General features: G+C 37.2%; 1 protein-coding gene across 1 annotated transcript; it reads left to right on the plus strand.

Annotated features, from left to right (window-relative positions):
• The first annotated feature begins 16,832 nt into the window (after window positions 1–16,832).
• Window positions 16,833–19,994, plus strand: LOC145682734 (uncharacterized). Its single transcript, XM_081754120.1, has 2 exons — window positions 16,833–17,820; window positions 19,897–19,994. The coding sequence occupies exons 1-2, from the start codon at window positions 16,833–16,835 to the stop codon at window positions 19,992–19,994; spliced, it is 1,086 nt and encodes a 361-aa protein (XP_081610246.1).
• Window positions 19,995–20,860: the final 866 nt, after the last annotated feature.

Here is a 20,860-nt window from a genome sequence, read left to right on the forward strand (position 1 = left end):
TAGGATTTACATTTATGGGCTTACGGAATCTCTCGCCATGTTAGCCCGTCACGTTTGAGGGATGACCTTCCTCGGCGAGCACACTATCCGGGTCAACAGAAGGAAGAAAGGATTCAGGAAATAAGGAAGCGGCCTGGAATCTATATGTTATGTACTACCTGCATTTGCCTGGTGTGAATAAGGAAAACCCAGGGAAACCTCATTCACAATGGATTGCCTGAAAAACCTTTTTATCAATTTTTCGACCTATTGACCCCACTATGAATCCAACCCGAGACCGCTCACACCGAAGGGGAGATCGTTAGCGACTATGCTACGCCGGGCCAACGCAATGCCAATTTTAGCGAAAATAATTTTCTGTCAGCTAAACAGGTGAATTTTCAAATGTCTAATTCTTCTTGCGACAACGGAAACCTTACGTTCGGATACCCGATTCTCAGCTCTGGAGCCGTCACTCAATCCTCAGTTTTGGATCCAGGAACCCGATTCTCTGTTCTGGAATCGGGTACTCGATTCTCACTTCCCGATACGGGTATCTCATTTTAGATCACATAACTCTTATGATTAATTATGATATTAGTGTTACTTCTGGAACTCATTGGAGGAAAGTGTATGACGAACAATATCCACACACCCGGCCTCTTATTTCCATCTCTTTTTACATTTGAAATTTTAATGTAAGTATAAAAAGGGTTATACTTGAAACATATTACCTACATTTATTGAGAAATCCTGTACTTAATTAATCCTGTGTAATCCAGCCATATTCATAATTAAACAATGTGACGTAAATTAGTAATGTTAAGTTTCACCTTCATACTTCAGCTAAGTATGTTTATGAAATATATGTTTTAATTAGAGAAACTCTTTTAAGAATGAGGAAGTGAAGAAAATTTTTCAAAATTTTGAAATTTAATGATATGCTTAAGTTTGATAATTAATAAGAGCTCACAATAAATCAAGAGGCAGAATGTTTAATTTAAAAATAATTTGGAAAGGAAGCAGACATCCCATATTTACGTCTAATTGGAGTGCTTTGCTTGATGACAATAAACAGGCAATTCCTTGAAAATTGGTAACATCTCACAAATAATCTATCAAAAAATGGAGACTTACCAGGGATGATATCGAAATTGCACCTTGAATTGGGAAACATTCTATATATTTCCTGATAGGACTTCTCGAGCAACTTCCAAAACAGGTATTCGTTTCGTGCCCGGAAGTGACCCCGCCTTTGCGGGGGCTAAAATATATAGTACATTTTGACCTATTTTCTATAGTAGCTGTACATAAAGTACGTTGCTACCCCTAAAAGTTGAAACCTATGCTAAAACGCTAAAACGCCTGGTTCATCATTGTAAAAGCATAATTTAACGAAGTGAAAATATTTGCCCCAGGGTCTCCGTAGGGCTGAAGTGGGGCTTGTTTGCTGAAGCTTGGCTTTTGTTCTGGTCTATGTGTGAGAGCCACGTAAGTCACATGCCACGGTCGTAGCAACGTGGTAGCTGCCAGGACTGTATCTTTGCTATGCAGGTATGAGGGCCATATGCATGACGATCACTCCATGGCGTGATAGTGAGGCTTGGGTGTCTCTTGAAGGAGTGCGGCCATGCTATTGTTCATGAAGAAGTGATAAAAGCATAGTGGTTGGAGACACCAATTGCACTGAATAAAACTCTTCTCCATGCAGTGTTCGTCGTCCGGAATCGAACATGTCGAGAAAGGTGGATCCTTTGCGTGGAAACTGAAAGACAAGTCTCTCACTGACTGGTAACGAAAATCATCAGGAAGGTCGATGTATCCACATTTGCCGAAAGCGTACTTGATCATATCTTAGAATCTGGGTGATTCCAACTGATTTCGTGTTACCCCAATCAAGTGAGCACTGGAATACCGATTTGTCATGTCTAGCTTGTTTCCAAGTCCTTCGTGCTTCTGGGCACGCTTCACCATCATTTTTCTGTAAAGAATATATCCCACATCGAATGGCTGTCCATATGAAGTACAGCCTGCAGTGATTGTTCCTGGATGTAAGTCAGGACATTGTTGATACAAGTCCGGATCTCTCATGATGACTGCGTCGTCCTTCAACAGAAGACGCGGAGTTTCAACGTCTCGATCAAGATGTGGCAGGTATTCCTTGAATATTGCCTTTGTCATCATTCATGACTTCTTGGCTCTGATTATGACTCCAGGGATCTGAGGGATTTTACATTGCACCCTTGATCCAAATTTCCCGGATGGTTCGCGGGGCACAATGACAGTCGGGCCCACGAGTTTTCCTGATGCCGAAATCGCTTCCTGGACTGTGTAAGAATGTGTCACTTTTGATTCACATCTTACTTAAGTTTCGACATTTTTTACTCCACATTGAGTTAGAGTTCGTGGTGTTAGTAATTCATAATTGAATCCACTTTGATCAAGATTCACAATTTGATCAAGGTTGTAGTTATCCTCTTCAATCTTCCGCCTGATTTGTTGAATGTAGCTGTCGAATTCGTTTGAATGTTCCAGTGCTTTTTTTCTCGTTGCCATTGTAATGATTTTTGTGATTTTCCTGGAACCCCAGTACATTTCTCTCAATAGTCGGCGGATCCATAATCGGGATGCCCTGAAAGCAGTAACCCCTAGCTTCCGCAATTGTTCCAAGGCTTCCACAGCAATGCCTTCTTCAGTGATCCTGAAAAAATTCGGAGCAGCGCGTTGATTTTTATACCATGCTTTGACAGATTCTTGGAGTTCTGCTAGCTTGGTCCGCTTGGATGCCTCCTCCAGGAATAGTTTAATCCGAATGATGTCACTTGTACAGATATCAACTCTTGCTACACGTTTCGCATCCTTGAGTTTGCGATCACTGGATACGTTGTTACAAACTGCTACAGTATCCCTCAATTTCGTTTCACTCCATGATCTCCAAAATGTGGTTTCCTGAGAGGGATTTGGGTCCAGGTAGTCGTAATCAGGATCGCCTCCGGTACCCGAAGTAGTTCCTTGTTGACTTGATGTCGTGTCCAAGGGCTAGAATTGAGTATTATCTTCGAAAGAGAGTAATCGTCTACGGTCATTGTCCTGGAGAACAGAGTTTGTCACCATCAACTTGATGAGCTTGTTAACCATCTTTGCAATCTAGGGAATCAATTTTCTAGATGTAAGTCAACGTTATTGCAAATTGACTAGCACAACTTTTCATTCAAGCAAATCAGAGGCTATAAGTCAGGGTTGCTGGCTTTCTAAATTCGTCATTGCAAACGTTCGATGTATAGAAATGAAAATGTATGTCCTGGAGTCCCTATATGCGGGCAGCGGTCAAACTACACATTTTCAAATGGGTTAAGTAGTATTTACTTTCAAAGTTTCTCAAAACAGACAGCGTATGGAACCAATCTTTCGTCTCTACGCGAATCCTGTGCAAAATGGTGGGGTGTTTACACTACGTCTACACGCCGAATCTTAAAGTTCATGACCACCTCTTACACCTAAAGCTTTGAAACAAATGTCGAACTGTGTGTTTTTTCACATCAATACCACACTTGTAAATGCAAAACAGCGACGTGGTCTAAAGGTTTCTAGATCGCTTCTGCCAGACGGGCTGTCGGTAAGTTGTAGCGGGATAGCTTTCAAACGATATGCCTCCCTTTTCAATTGATAATTTTGAGTTGGACCCCAGCTGGGACCCTGCGGGGACCCTAGGGTAAACATTATCATTTCGATAAATTGCACTTTTCACATAATGAAACACGTGTTTTAGAATTTTGACATCTGTATCACAGTTTTGGAATTCTAGTGGTGGCCATGCACTGTTAGCTGCAGACTGTTTTCAAATTTTGAATCTTCCGCCATTTCGTACACAGTTTGATTAGAGCTCTGAGACTTCTGTTATCGTTTTTATTTTAATAATAGCTTTCAAACGATATGCTACTTGCCCCTCTTTTCAATTGCAAATTTTGAATTGGACCACACCTGCAGAGACCTTGGGGCAAATATTTTCACTTCGTTAAATTATGCTTTTACAATGGTGAAACAGTTGTTTTGGCGTTTTAGCATAGGTTTCAACTTTTAGGTGTAGTAACGTACTTTTTGTACACCTGCTATAGAAAATAGGTCAAATATTCTATATATTTTAGCCCCTGCAAAGGCGGGGTCACTTCCGGGCAAGAAACGAACATCTGTTATGGTACTTGCTCGAGATGTCCTATCAGGAAATATATAGAATGTCTCCCAATTCAAGGTGCAGTTTCGATGTCATCCCTGGTTAGATTGGAAAAATATTTTTTTCTGAATGTAAGTCCACTCTTGACTATGTTTCGGTGACATTGATTAGACCTAAATGTATTCGTATTTGGCCAAACATGACCGACTGCATTCACATGGCAAGCTAAATTCATTCAACAAAACAGATTATAAGCGAAATGCACACCGTGATGCATATAAGCCGGGAAAGCCTGCACATTTAAATTTACCCTGTAACTTTTTGTACATGTTGAGATAAATTATGTTACTCTTGTGCAAGTTCAATCCATACCAACTCATTTCCTTATTCGAGACTAACCACAGTCCTGGGTAATAAGTTCCATTAGGAAGTGCAGTAGAAAGCATAGGAGTATAATTGGTAAAACCTTGATAATATTAGGAAGATTACAATTAAACATACTTTCTTTTAGAGTAAAATGAGGTTATGGGAGGAAACAAATTCGTCCATCGTTCTTAACTATATAGAACACAAGTAGAGGGGAGAATTGGAAAACGTGAACCAAATATAATATACGTTATATGACCTGAAAACGGACATTGTACTTCCATATGCATTAAATTCTAATAATTTCTTTTTTTAAGAAGAAACTTAGATTTCCTAAAAGTTTTTTTTATTTTGTTCAATGTAGCGTGTTTTTAAAAAAACTTGAGACTTGGTCCGATTCTTGAGGCTGAAATCAGTCAGGCGAGAGGATGTGAATTTATTTCGTTTAAAAATCAAATAGGCCTCTTTCATTCCTTAAAATAGCCAGATCTTCGTTAAACTTTGGTAAATCCTTTTGGCTTTGATGCTAATGTCACATTTTCTTTCAGATTCGCAGTAGTCCTCATTTATCGTGGTTAAAATTCCGAAAGTAAGGGAAAGGATGAGTGACTTTACTCTCCTCACAAAAAAAATCAGTTAAAAAAAGCGAAGAAAAATGAAGTATGTCTTGCTTGACATGGAACTACCGATTTTGTTTTGTATTTGAATTAGACAGAAGAAAGAAAACTAGTAATCTCATCAAGAAAATGGCCCCACATAGCGTAGTCGCTAACGCTCTAGCTTCGGTATAAGATTAGATTTCCGATGGACATATTGAGTGAGGAAAGCATAAAAGCTTTTTTCAGATTTTTCCCCATTCACATCAGGAAAATGCCGGGATGGTACAATTACGAAATAAAGGAATCGGCCCATGAAAGTTACAGCAGAAAGAGAAAATATTCCCAATCATGTTCAGGTGATTTAACTTCGCCGCTTTCATGCGAAGTCTGTAAGGGGACGCCTCACTCAAGCAAGTAATGTGCTTGCTTAAAAATAACCTTGGTTTTGATACTAAGCTCAGTGCTTTGAGATAAAGAAAGAAGAGAGTTACTTAATTTATTTTTAACTGAAACAGGAAAGCTCCCACAATAATTCATATATGCTATACGCTTTACAAGTGTCTTATTACTTGTCATAATACATTTACTTATGATAATTTTCGTATTCTACTTCAGCAGTACCATTTGCCCAAGTGCTTGGACACAAATCCTCTAAATTTAAAATTCCTGAATCGCAAAAAGTATAGGAAACTACTTCACGTGGGAGCCTGTATCTCCTTCCCTTTTTTTAAAAATACAATCAGTCTATATCTGCTTACGCCTCCGCCACAAATTTGTTATTTCGATAAAATGAAAATGCTTTGTTTTTAGTTTAATGTGCCACGATCAAATTCAAAAATATATTTAACGTGATATGTCCACCATTGTGAAATTGGAAGAAGTTTAATTCACAGATGTCTTTATTTGTTAGCTTACAACTTCAAGAAATGTCTCTTGTCCTTATTACATTGGCTTATCATATTGACCACTTTTGACTCCCTTGAAGACTGAGCTACTACTAGTATTTTATAAATACTATACTATAATTATGGTGCTGCAGAACAAATACTGAAAGTAGTACTCTCTTATATAGTGACTAGCACGTATCTCTGTGATATACAAAGTTCAAGATTCAAGCCCCAGTGGGACATCAGATTATACTTTTACGCAGTTGTTACCTCTTTCCTCCTGCTACTCTGAGTCAAGTTTTTTCCCTATCTAATAAAATTAGAATTATTTTCAACTGTTTTTCACTTAAGTAATGAACAGATCATTACAAATTTTTTCATGGAGTTATGTTCATGGTAAAGTACTGGAAACACACATTTGTAATTTTGCTACAAGCCTTCATTTTTGTTGTCAAATTTTCTCCTTTTTTTTCACGTGAGGATTTGCAACAGCGCAGTCTCTGTTTATATCCCTTTTAGCGGTGTGCGAGAAACTGGCGCGAGTCACTTAAAACAGGATTTAAACCCTCACAGCTGTACAATAGACATTGTTCTCGTCTTCTCCGAGAAGAAAAAATGAATGAAGGATAATTGTGACACTGGCAAGAAGTTAGTGCGTACGCTGTTTCTGCTGCAACCTCACTGTTTATTGTATTCATTCAGTTCCCACCTAACTGACTACCACCTTAGAAAAGGTTTGTGCTCGGTTTCAAACCTAGAAGGGCCCTTCGCATCTCAACTACTTCAAGGTCTTACTTGGTGATGGGTTATACAATTATAAATTACATTTAGTACATATTTAAGTTGTAAATAACCTAAGGATTAGCACACGTAACAGGTAAATTTCCTGTGTGAAATAATAATAATAATAATAATAATAATAATAATTATTATTATTATTATTATTATTATTATTATTATAAGGTGAACTCTGTGGCACAAGAGTAAATAAGGTCAGGCCCTATCATTATGCTTTGCCATTCGTATAGGGGAAGTACGTGGTCACCACAGTACCAGCTCTTATTCACTAGTAATGCTTGTCGGGATGAGGGCGAGTCGAGCTAAAACTCTACCCGAGTTTCCAGTCGAGTCAAAGGTAATTTTCTCGAGTCGAGTTCCGAGCCGAATTACTATTTTCGAGGTCGAGTTTCGAGTAAAGCCGAGTTTGATAAATCGTTCGCTCGTTCAGCTCGTTTTAACTCGTTTTCAAATCATGGCCTGATTAGACTCGAAAGCGAAAGCCATGAGAAATGTAATCAGTAATGTGGAATATTTCTAGGGTTACTCACGACAGGGCACACTATTCACGTCAGGGGAGCTGAGCCATCGACTCTGTTCAGATGAGCCACTGGCTCTAGCTAGCTCAGTTGGGATGAGACACCAACTCGGCTCAGATGAGGTATTGGCTCTAGCCAGCTTCGTTTAAACGAGTCCGTCGGCTCAGTTCGACTCTGTTCAACTGATCCGCTGGCTCGAACCGGCTCGAGTGAGCAATCTGCTCGAGCCGACTAGGTTAGGTGAACTGTTGGCTTGTATCACTTCTCGGTTCCGATCGATAGTCAATGAGCTGTGTGCCGAGCCATTGAGAACCATAAACCTGCGCCGAGTATTTTTGATTGTTTGGGCAGCTGATTGACTATCTTATAACTTATAACATAACTTATAACAATTTTTGGGTTGAGCGAAAATATTTCCTCCTCCGGAAGTCAAACCCAGAACATTGTGAATGATGTCTTTGCCTCTTGAAGATATAGACTATTCCACAACAGAGGTCGGCGGTCAACTAGCTTTTAGTATTCCTATACAAACCGCCTATCTTTCATGGTTAAACACCATGTTCTAATAATAATAATAATAATAATAATAATAATAATAATAATAATAATAATAATAATAATAATAATAATAATAGTAATAATAGTAATAATAATAAGTTGTATTAGTAGTTGTTGTAATAGAATCATTGGTAATTATATTGTCTATGTAGAATGCTTCAAGAGAGTACTTGAAACTACAAACAGGATTCAGCTCAATTTGGCTCGACCCCACTCGAAACTGGATCTAAATTTAATTCGAGTTTCATGTCCAGGTGGAGGAAATTTTTCGAGTCGAATTCTCGAGTCGAGCTCAAAGATGTCTCTCTCGAGTCGAGTCGAGTTTAAAAGAAAACTCGTTCGTGCCCATTCCTAAATGCTCGATTTCTTTCAAGGTTTATCGTATTTCCTTTACGATGTTGTTTAAACCATTACCGATGCTATCTTAAATATTCAAAACAAAATGCTGACGAGTCTAAATGTTGTTTAACTTCCCAGTAGACCAGTGCAGACATATTTTAACAATAGAATCCAATTTTCACTTGTCTTACAAAGTGTTTATACTAAATTACTACTAAAAAGTATTCTTTATCTATATGGGAAATTTAAAACAACCTTTTGTTGTTGCACAAATGTGTTCCTATTGGCGTAATTACTGTCGGATTTTACTTCCTGTACTAGATTTTTCGGTATTGAACAAGCACTATGAGACAATTGGGGAGCTGAAGTGCTAATCACAGATCACTCAATATCTAGGAGAAATTGAACTGTAATATCATGCGTTGTTCTACATAAAAGGGCATATGCACTTATACATTTACTGAAAAGATGCATACGAATGTAACTTCCTTATTATTATGACCGTTTTTCAGAGTATGAGTAGGGATACATACTGGTTGGTAATTTTTGGGCATCAAATTCATTTTTAACTATTTGCATAACACAGTCCGGATACAGTAAGTGGCCAAAATATGAGTGCCGATATTATGTTAGTTTTATTGATCGATCAAGTATGGTAGGAATTCGTCATTGTGGAAATACATAACCTTTTAAAATGGACCAATAACATGAAATGTTAGTTGTCATTAATACCGACTGGTTCTGAGCAGAACAGTAAGGCATGTTGTATATAGTTGCTATGATATCCACAATAGAGTTCGTGAATTTCAGGAGTAAGTTGTTCTATTCTCCGCCGAAGGCAGTTTTCAGGTCTTGAAGTGTCAATGATGGAGAATTCCGTTGTGCAACCCATGTCCAAGAGTATCCCAAACATGCTCAATGTATTTCAGGTCATGTAATATGGTTACCAGTCTATTTGGTAGGTTTTCCCACATATTGGGGTCTTTCCAATTTTTACAGCTCTGTGATTGTCGCCCAGAAACACCAAGTCGGTGTATATTGGTTTGATGGCTTGGGCTACCACTAGCCTTTGTACACCCGTGCATTATTATTATTATTATTATTATTATTATTATTATTATTATTATTATTATTATTATTATTATTATTATTATTATTATTATTATCATAGTTTAGTTTCCACATTATTATACAGTCTTGAAAAAAAGACAAAGCCTTACAGCATACTTATATGTTATGAAAGAGATAAATATGATTTGCTTATTACAAAGACTTATTTTATCTTACTAGTTATTACGGAAAAAGGATCGTACATTTCTAGATTCATATGCTGCATGAAGTGTCACTATCTTTTGCTTTCGATAAGTGGTAACTCTACCCATTAGAATAAATGAAAGTTTAAAACAAAACGCTGAAATAGGTGATTAGCAAATGAAGAAGTAGCCTCAGTTTGTAAAAGAATCGCAACGTAGCGCAAATAAGCAAAAGGTAATTATAACAGGTATACCCACTGTCGCAAAATACTGTAAAACAAAATTTGTTTGCGTTGACGCAAACCGCTACGGAGCAAAATTGACTATGTCCGAGACAATTCCAAGCGACTGAAATACCCAAAATGCGCTGTCGTTACTCGTATAATTTCTCTTTACCCTTTGCGCACGCCCAACAAAGCGACTTCTCTGTAGGTAACTGGTGCTACCTGGCCGTCCGTTCGTAAGCTACGGTTTGAGTTGGAGCAAAGAAAGCGCTGATAACTACACGATTATTGCTGAAAGAGAAGGTAGGTTTCTGCTGTGTGGCCGAGTCGAAGACCATTTATGTAGCGAGACACCCTCCGTGCAAAGAAACTACTGGTTGTTTCTAAATTCATATAGTTCTTAGAAAATTGTATCATTGAAAGAAGATAGTAAAGTATAAAATTATCAATATATATTACTTTTTAGTATATTAGCTTTATTTCGTAATATTCTAGAACTACCGCTAGTAGCCCACAAAATGCACCACTGGGACACGCTGTACTACGAAAAAGACAAATGTATCATCTTATGAGCTCGCTACAACAGATAACAGATCCGGCTGCAAAGATGTCCAATAGTGTTTGTTCTTCTTTCACAATGTCTACCGAATCAATAACTGGGACGATGGGAACTGGCTGAATGTCATGTTCTTAAGTGAGTTACTTTTTTGTGTATCCAGTGATTACAGATACGGGTATCATTTGGTGTTGCAAGCAGCGACATAGTGTCCATTAAGGCTATAAGGCTTAGCCTATCTATTTAATTATATATCAGCCTGAAATGTTGCTTTTGGACATTGATACAATTAATTTTATTAAAATAGATTATGGATTTATTTAATGATGCGCTGTTTAAACATCACGTGGGAATAGATTGAAGGTTCTGCAAGAACGCGTTGTAGGCTATGGGGCGTTAGCCTTCCGCCTTTCTCATGTAATTTTCAGAACGGGGCGGTGAAAATCGCTTTCCAGTTACCCATAAAAGGTCAAGGAAAAGGTCATAGTGATACTATTACTTGTTGTAGTGACTGTGAAGTGATTTATTTAAACAATTAATTTAGTTCAGAAAAGACAAAACAAAACAAGAAGTGCTGATTCGTCCCCGCGAAGGGGGGCCAGAACGTCTAACCCTCAAGCTACCTTATCCAGAAAAAAAATGTTGAACGGTTTTTCTTTTGTAGATGAAGATGAAAGCTGATCATCCGATGGCATGTAGTGTTCAAACCAAAACCAAGACCGTTGATTAGACAAGATGAAGAGCCCAAAAAATTTTAAAGTTGTTAAAACTAACACTAAAATTGAGTTTTAGTTTCCCATTACCTATTATTTTTCGGGAGACGACCCCGGATCCACCCCGAAATCAAATCCTGGCTACGCAACTGTGCATATATTAAATATAGTAAATATCTTTATAGTACTATAAAATTTCATACTAATCTACAAACTACAAGCTAAATCAGCAAGATAATCTAAGAAAATTGATATGTATTTCGAAGTAACACGTATCTACAAATTTAAACTTTCAAAAATATGCAGAGATTAAACGATGCAATCCTTACTAAATCAAACGTCCTGAAAACGAAAATGAAGTCAGGTATTATCGTGCCATCCTCAGATTTTCTGCTATGATAATAATGATAATTAACTGCTTATAAAAATAAAAGTAATTTGTGATATAAAATAAATGGCGTTTAGGAAGTTAAATTCTAAGTTTTAATGAAAGAAATACATGTATGTGATACTAAAGATTGCAAATACATCATTCACAAACTTATTTGTACATCGTTATTACATATTCATATACAGGCTGTTCTCGGAAAAGTCGAATAACTTCACGTGTTTTCGGAACATCGATACAAGAAAAAGTCTGCAACTTTAATTGAAAACGCTTAATTACGGAGATAGGGATAATAAAAGGATAAGAAGAATGACCAATTCCAGTACTTACTTTTAATTAGCTCGCGCTGCGTAATTATGCGTTTCCGACCGAAGTCGAAGAAAAACATTTTTGTTGTATGAAAATGCAGACAGTGAATGAATTTTAAAATATTCTAAGTTTTAAAATTCTAAGTTTTAATGAAAGAAATAAATGTACGTGATACTAAACATTGTAAACACATCATTCACAAACTTATGTGTACATCGTTATTACATATTCATATACAGAGTGTTCTGAGAAAAGTCGAATAACTTCAGGTATGTTCGGAACATCAATACAAGAAAAAGTCTGCAACTTTAATTGAAAACGCTTAATTACGGAGATAGGGATAATAAAAGGATAAGAAGAATGACCAATTCCAGTACTTACTTTTAATTAGCTCTCGCTGCGTAATTACGCGTTTCCGACCGGAGTCGCAGAAAAACATTTTTCTTGTATGGAAATGCAGACAGTGAAAGAATTTTAAAATATATATTTCACTCTTATGCCTCGCAATTTTTAAGAAAGTTCAATACCAGTATTTCATAGTTTTCTTCTCTTACAAGTAAACCTATAAACGTCGAAATCTAGTTTCTTGAACAAACTTGGTAAATAAGTGTGGAATACCAACAAACGAGCGTGAACAAAATTTAAAGTGCTTTCGTCTATAAAAATGGCCGCAGTAGACAAAAACCTGATTGATCAGAATGAGCCATAACAATGAGTTTCAAGTTTGACAGTTTCATTTTATTTGTAAAACGGGCAAAGGGATGAAAAACAAAAATACTTTTTTAATTGGAAGACCAGCGACCAGCAACCCGCGACCCCGCGAGCCCGCGGGGAGGGGGGGCGCGAGTAGAATGGCATGTGTTAATAACATGGATTAGGAGCAAAATTTAGTCATAGGAATCACAACACACTTGTTTGCTCTGGCATATTCTCTTAAAATTACTCTGGAGAGTAGAGTAGACGGCACAATCGCGTGGCCCCCTTAGACGCGGGGCCCGATTGGGAGCAATCGGTCCAATCGGCTTATGGCCGGCCCTGCACAGTGTGCTATTTTTATAGTTAGTGAAACATGGCTTGATAATTCAACTGATACAAGGCTCATTCATATACCTGGCTACTCCGTTCTTCGGCAAGACACAGAACATCATGCTGGTGGAATTTTAATGTATTATCTTGAACATTAGGATGTAAAACTGGTTAAAATACCTAACTCAGATCAAATAGAGTTCCTTACGGTAATGGCGAAAATAAATTCGGTACGCATAGGTATCGTTGCAATGTATAGACCACCAAATACCCCCTACTCCAAATTGTCTATTCTTGAGAATCTGATTACACATTATATCCACAAGTTGATTTTCTTTATATACTAGGTAACCTTAATTGTGATCATGTCTGTCTTGACAAAGCCGAAACAAAATATTTGAACCGTATTCTGGATACGTTAGGCCTTGTCCAACTCATTAAAGGACCAACCAGTATAACAGAGTAAGTGAATCATTACTCGATCTCATTATTACCGATAAAATTGACATGATAGTATCAAGTGGCGTTAGTCCATCTATTGGATCATCCGATCACTGGGCGACACATGCTATCCTGAACACTAAAATACCGCCAAGAAATCCATTTGTTATTATTTGTTATCGCAACTTTAATATATTTAATCACGAGGCATTTCTACAAAATGCTGAAGCTTTGAACTGGAAACAAATTGAATCTCAGAAATCTATAAATGCTAAAGTTAATTTTCTTCAGACTTCTTTAAAATATCTGTTTGATCAGCACGCGCCAATGGAAACAGCTAAAGTTTCAAATAACAAATTGCCTTATGTGTCTAGTAATACGAAGCTGTTAATGAAAATACGCGATCGTGCGCTCCCCAGGTTCAAACGCACTAATTTGCTGAGCGCACTGGGATGTGTACAAAGAGCTTCGTAATTTTACTACGGCAGTTATTCGACAAGAAAATATTGCGAATTTTTCCTTTCGTATAAATAACGCTAAAAGCAATAAAAATACTTGGCGGACGTTACTTAATTTAGGGATATGTGAAACAGTTCATCGTTGAACCTTCCTGAAGAGCTAAATTGTTCTGATGTCATAAATCTTTTGCTAAGCTTTCCGAAATCTCAGTAACAAGTGACAATACATTTGATAAACAAATAGGTCGGTACAGTTCACTAAAGCACATTGCCTGTGGAATTCATCTCATGTTAAGACCTGTTCATGTACATGAAGTTAGAAGACCAATTGTTAACATTAAATCCAATGCAGCAGGCTTTGATGAAATAACCCGACATATGCTTAAAATAGCTTTACCTGTTATCACATCTCCATTAACTAATATTATGAACTACTCTTTATCGAATGGTAAATTCCCTTATCCATGGAAACTAGGTAACATTCTGTCATTACCAAAGATGCCTTGTATTAATCAACTAGTGACTTAAGACCAATAAGTATATTGCAAGTTCTTTCATAGGCAATTGAAAACTTAGTGCTTCAGTAAATGATTTCATAAAACACAGTTCTGACCAGAGCAGAATGAAATATATTAAAAACTATACTTACAATGTTACAGTTTCAAGGACCTAACGTCCTCTTCATCAGACACAAACACTGAGATAAGACATGTGACAGCAGATCTTATATACATGAGAAAGTGAAAGGCCACGCCCCTTCTTCTCTCTCATTGGTCGGAGGGAACCAATGAGGATAAAGTTACTTACGCGCAAACAGAAAAATATAATGAGCCCTTTCACTTTTTCTAACAGTTCCTTAATGAGATGACATACAAAGAAAGTAAATAACAAATAGAAAATATTAAATAAGAAAAAAATTATATATATATAACTAAATATATAAATATATAAATTTAAATAATTAAATAAATAAATATTAATAGCTTATATGCACTTTTCTTGTTCCTTTTCTATCCCATCCAACAATTTCTCCCATTGCTCGTGTATATTCATACCGCTTGTCCAATTCATTAGGTTCTCCTCTTGTTCTCTCTTTATTCTTCTAGCCTCTTTCCACTTTCTAATAATCTTCCTCTTCTCTCTCTCTAAACCCCTAGCTCCCTCCCAGTCTATTTTATGTCCCGTTTCCTTCACATGTTTGTATATAGCATTATTATCCCTTTTCAGTCTAACATCATCCTTATGTTGTTTTAATCTGTCCATAAGCCTTTTCCCCGTCTCCCCTATGTATTTCATGTCACACTCACTACACTTCACTTCATATATCACTCCTTCTTCCTGCTCCTCTATATGATTTTCCTTCCTTTTCCTTTTCTTCCTTATGCACTTCAACAAAGTTTCTCCTCCTTTTCTATAAGTCTTCACACCACCTTTTCTTAATAACTTCTTCAGCACTTCGGTCTTTTCGCCTATGCTCTGAATGCCGTACCACTTCTTGTCTTCCTCTTCTTTCCTATCCATATTATCTTCTTTTCTCTTTCTCCTAAACTGCTCTATCCTATATCCATTATTGTTTAATTGTTTGTAGATTTTTTCCAAATCTTTTTTCTTTCCCTCTTCCTCGCTGTTGATGTTTTCTATCTTCCTTTCCATGTTCCTAATGAAATTCTTCTTAGTTGCTTTGTCTACATCACTTCTCCAGTGGCAATAAATACCTGCCCAACACGGTTTCTGATACCAACTAGTAGTCACTTTCTCACCTTGCTTCTCTATCTTCATATCCATGAAATTGATAGAGTTATTTTCTTCAACTTCTAATTCTAACCTTATGCCTTTCTCTTGGTCTTCTATACTTTCAACATATTTCTCCAGTTGATTTCTATTCCCTGTCCATATGCCTAAACAATCATCAACATACCTGCAAAAGAACAGTAACTTTCCTCCTGCTTGTTCTGTCACTTTTTTCTCCCACTTGTTCATTACTATTTCCGCTAGAACTGGACTCAGCTTGGATCCAATGCTTAAACCTTCTTTTATCTTCACTAGTCTTTCTCCAATTATGCAATAGCTATTTTCCCACAAAGTCTTAAGCGCTCTTATAACTTTCTCTTTTTTTTCCACTGACTTATAACTTTCCCTTCCATCTCCTCTTCTATTGCCTTTATGACATAATCCCTTCTTATACTGGTGAACATGGCTTTAACATCTACACTAAACATTAACACCTTCTCCTGATTCCACTTAATCTCATCTATCCTCTTCCTCAATTCTTCCGTGTTCTTCACTCTGCATGTCTTTTGTCCTTGTCTGATTTCGTCCATTATCTCTCTTAATTTCTCCTCTAGTGGTTCAAAATAGTTACCTCTGCAGTCCAGTACTGGTCTTAGCTTCACGTCCTTCTTATGTATTTTCGGAAAACCTTTCATGACAGGAATCCTTCCTTTTTCGTTGATCATCTTTTTAATCCCCGCCTTTTTCCCTTCTTGTATTATCTTTTTCAACACTTCATCTTTCATGTCCTTGTTACCGACTTCCTCATATGTCTGATCACATAACTCCTCTAGCTTCTCCTGGTACCATCCTTTCTCCATTACTACCAACGCGCCTCCTTTGTCCGCCTGTTCCACTACGATATCCTTTCTTTTCCTTAATCTTTTCAGTCCTTCCTTCTCTTCTTTCCTTAAGTTACTCTCCTTCTTGTTCATATTCTGCCTAACAATCGACAATGCTTTTTTCCTTATTCTCTCTCTCTCGTCCTTATCTTTTATGTCTACAATGGCTTGTTCTACTGTGTACACCAATTCCTTCTTGTCCACTTCTTCCTCTTTAACCTTAAATTTATGTCCTAGACTTAAGCACTTCTCCTCTTCTTCCGATAAAACTATGTCACCTATCACTACCACTCTGTTCCTATTATCCTTTTCTTCTCTCCAACCTAACAATCTTCCTTTGTTGGCTAATCTGGTATTAACTTTTTCTTCAAACCATACCAGATTAGCCAACAAAGGAAGATTGTTAGGTTGGAGAGAAGAAAAGGATAATAGGAACAGAGTGGTAGTGATAGGTGACATAGTTTTATCGGAAGAAGAGGAGAAGTGCTTAAGTCTAGGACATAAATTTAAGGTTAAAGAGGAAGAAGTGGACAAGAAGGAATTGGTGTACACAGTAGAACAAGCCATTGTAGACATAAAAGATAAGGACGAGAGAGAGAGAATAAGGAAAAAAGCATTGTCGATTGTTAGGCAGAATATGAACAAGAAGGAGAGTAACTTAAGGAAAGAAGAGAAGGAAGGACTGAAAAGATTAAGGAAAAGAAAGGATATCGTAGTGGAACAGGCGGACAAAGGAGGCGCGTTGGTAGTAATGGAGAAAGGATGGTACCAGGAGAAGCTAGAGGAGTTATGTGATCAGACATATGAGGAAGTCGGTAACAAGGACATGAAAGATGAAGTGTTGAAAAAGATAATACAAGAAGGGAAAAAGGCGGGGATTAAAAAGATGATCAACGAAAAAGGAAGGATTCCTGTCATGAAAGGTTTTCCGAAAATACATAAGAAGGACGTGAAGCTAAGACCAGTACTGGACTGCAGAGGTAACTATTTTGAACCACTAGAGGAGAAATTAAGAGAGATAATGGACGAAATCAGACAAGGACAAAAGACATGCAGAGTGAAGAACACGGAAGAATTGAGGAAGAGGATAGATGAGATTAAGTGGAATCAGGAGAAGGTGTTAATGTTTAGTGTAGATGTTAAAGCCATGTTCACCAGTATAAGAAGGGATTATGTCATAAAGGCAATAGAAGAGGAGATGGAAGGGAAAGTTATAAGTCAGTGGAAAAAAGAGAAAGTTATAAGAGCGCTTAAGACTTTGTGGGAAAATAGCTATTGCATAATTGGAGAAAGACTAGTGAAGATAAAAGAAGGTTTAAGCATTGGATCCAAGCTGAGTCCAGTTCTAGCGGAAATAGTAATGAACAAGTGGGAGAAAAAAGTGACAGAACAAGCAGGAGGAAAGTTACTGTTCTTTTGCAGGTATGTTGATGATTGTTTAGGCATATGGACAGGGAATAGAAATCAACTGGAGAAATATGTTGAAAGTATAGAAGACCAAGAGAAAGGCATAAGGTTAGAATTAGAAGTTGAAGAAAATAACTCTATCAATTTCATGGATATGAAGATAGAGAAGCAAGGTGAGAAAGTGACTACTAGTTGGTATCAGAAACCGTGTTGGGCAGGTATTTATTGCCACTGGAGAAGTGATGTAGACAAAGCAACTAAGAAGAATTTCATTAGGAACATGGAAAGGAAGATAGAAAACATCAACAGCGAGGAAGAGGGAAAGAAAAAAGATTTGGAAAAATTCTACAAACAATTAAACAATAATGGATATAGGATAGAGCAGTTTAGGAGAAAGAGAAAAGAAGATAATATGGATAGGAAAGAAGAGGAAGACAAGAAGTGGTACGGCATTCAGAGCATAGGCGAAAAGACCGAAGTGCTGAAGAAGTTATTAAGAAAAGGTGGTGTGAAGACTTATAGAAAAGGAGGAGAAACTTTGTTGAAGTGCATAAGGAAGAAAAGGAAAAGGAAGGAAAATCATATAGAGGAGCAGGAAGAAGGAGTGATATATGAAGTGAAGTGTAGTGAGTGTGACATGAAATACATAGGGGAGACGGGGAAAAGGCTTATGGACAGATTAAAACAACATAAGGATGATGTTAGACTGAAAAGGGATAATAATGCTATATACAAACATGTGAAGGAAACGGGACATAAAATAGACTGGGAGGGAGCTAGGGGTTTAGAGAGAGAGAAGAGGAAGATTATTAGAAAGTGGAAAGAGGCTAGAAGAATAAAGAGAGAACAAGAGGAGAACCTAATGAATTGGACAAGCGGTATGAATATACACGAGCAATGGGAGAAATTGTTGGATGGGATAGAAAAGGAACAAGAAAAGTGCATATAAGCTATTAATATTTATTTATTTAATTATTTAAATTTATATATTTATATATTTAGTTATATATATATAATTTTTTTCTTATTTAATATTTTCTATTTGTTATTTACTTTCTTTGTATGTCATCTCATTAAGGAACTGTTAGAAAAAGTGAAAGGGCTCATTATATTTTTCTGTTTGCGCGTAAGTAACTTTATCCTCATTGGTTCCCTCCGACCAATGAGAGAGAAGAAGGGGCGTGGCCTTTCACTTTCTCATGTATATAAGATCTGCTGTCACATGTCTTATCTCAGTGTTTGTGTCTGATGAAGAGGACGTTAGGTCCTTGAAACTGTAACATTGTAAGTATAGTTTTTAATATATTTCATTCTGCTCTGGTCAGAACTGTGTTTTATTTGTTACTCTACTTATCCAGAGCCATGGAGTTTGTTCATAAATGATTTCATATATTGATAGCTCTGGCACACTTCCATGCGAACAATCTGGGTTTTCTAAATTTCACAGCACTTCCACTGCTTCGTTATGTGTTAAAGACAATGTGCTTCATGCACTAAATGACAAATATGTGGTCATACTAGTCTTATTAGACCTCTCATTGGCATTTGAACTTGTACAGCATGGTGTTCTCATAGCAAAAATGAAATACTATAACTTTTCAATAAATACCACAAAATGGTACATAAGAGAAAACAGCAAGTTACTTTATGTAGTTCCAATCATTATAAAATTTCTGACGCTGCTATTCTTGATAGAGGTGTTCTCAATTTTATGGTCAGTTTTGTTTATCTTATACACTGCAGATTTGGTATCTGTTGTACAGCATTCAAAGATGTAGGGGAGAGTTCCCGAAGTTGGACCGGTTCCTAGATTGGACCGCCTTATATTTTGAAAAGTAGATATATTTGAAACATAAGAGTTAGCTACACTGTTTGCAGATTAGAGAAAGAACACTTTGTTTACAGTTTCTCGCCACCTGCACGCAGTGAAGCTGAGAACGGCGGACGTGTATGTTATGAAGATCTGTTAGTGCTGGAATTGCAAGTGAACTTACATCGTTAACAGGTAACAATCAACGTTTTAAACTATACACGCGTCAAATGTGTTGTTTTAGCTACAACGTAATGCATGTGCTTTAATATTTCAATGTAATAGAAAATTGGAGAACACGTCTTTTTGTTTCATCGTAGCAGTTGTCCAGTTTGAACCAGCATGTGTTGCCTGGTTTGGACCGGTCCATTACAGGCAAACATTTTAAAATAATTTCGTGTAGAGTCTATGACTAATTATAAATAAATTTTATTACCTTGGGTAACAACAAATATATTAAACACGTGTTTCTCCATTATTTCAGCTCAAGAATGGCCCAAAAGGACAATATGGCCAATAGACGGAAGAGCAATTAAAAATGGCCATTGCTGCTTATCGAAATGGAGATTAAGCTTTAAGTGAATGCAGCACAGTATATGGAGTTCCTAAAGCAACGATTAGGCGGCATGCTCTTCAGAAAATAGTATCGTTAATGGAACCATGGGACTAGGAAGGCAGGGTACCTCCAACCCAGACATGGAGAGGACTCTTGCGGAAAATGACTTAGCAGAAAAATGTGGTCTTTCTCACACGTTCAATCGGGAGCAAGGTTTGGCTGGCAAAAAGTGGTTCTATGCATTTATGAAAAGTAATCCTGAACTTTCTGTGCGTCGACCAGAAGCTACCTCATTAGAAAGAGCAAAGGGATTTAACCCGGCACAGGGCGCGTGTTGAGGCAATCCCTCACTTCTTGCTTTCCCCATGTACTACTGCGCAATGGTTATGCGCACTTGTATATCCTTCTATGTATTCCAAGTTCACTATTTTTAGCTACAATCTGCAACTACAGCTTGTTGATGAAGAATCGTGGTTTTTGTTAGCAGTGCATTGTTAAAAGCTTTGCAATTCAGTGAGATTTTATCTCACCTTGCACCCTGTTACGTTACTATTTTTGGCAGTGTTGAATACTACAAATACATTGACTGTAGGTAAATATATTAAACTATGGATGACAAAATTGCACAAAAATTGTTACAATAGATGGACGAGGTGGAAAGGGAGATGAACGTAAGGGAAGACGCAGATGAAAGTGCAAGTGAAATAATGGACATTTGCAGTGCCAATGAAGGGGATAACGTTGAGCAAGTTGAACAAAGTAGTGAAAGTGAGTTTTCGGGAATAGAAACAGAACCCGATGTTGTAAATTCTGACCAAGTTGTGAGAGATATACCTATAAATACAGCGAAAGATGGAGTTACAACGTGGAATTTCACTCCAGAAAGACGACA

This window comes from Thermobia domestica, chromosome 4 (assembly GCF_964235325.1).
Source record: "Thermobia domestica chromosome 4, izTheDome1.hap1.1, whole genome shotgun sequence".
Taxonomy (NCBI): Eukaryota; Metazoa; Arthropoda; class Insecta; order Zygentoma; family Lepismatidae; genus Thermobia; species Thermobia domestica.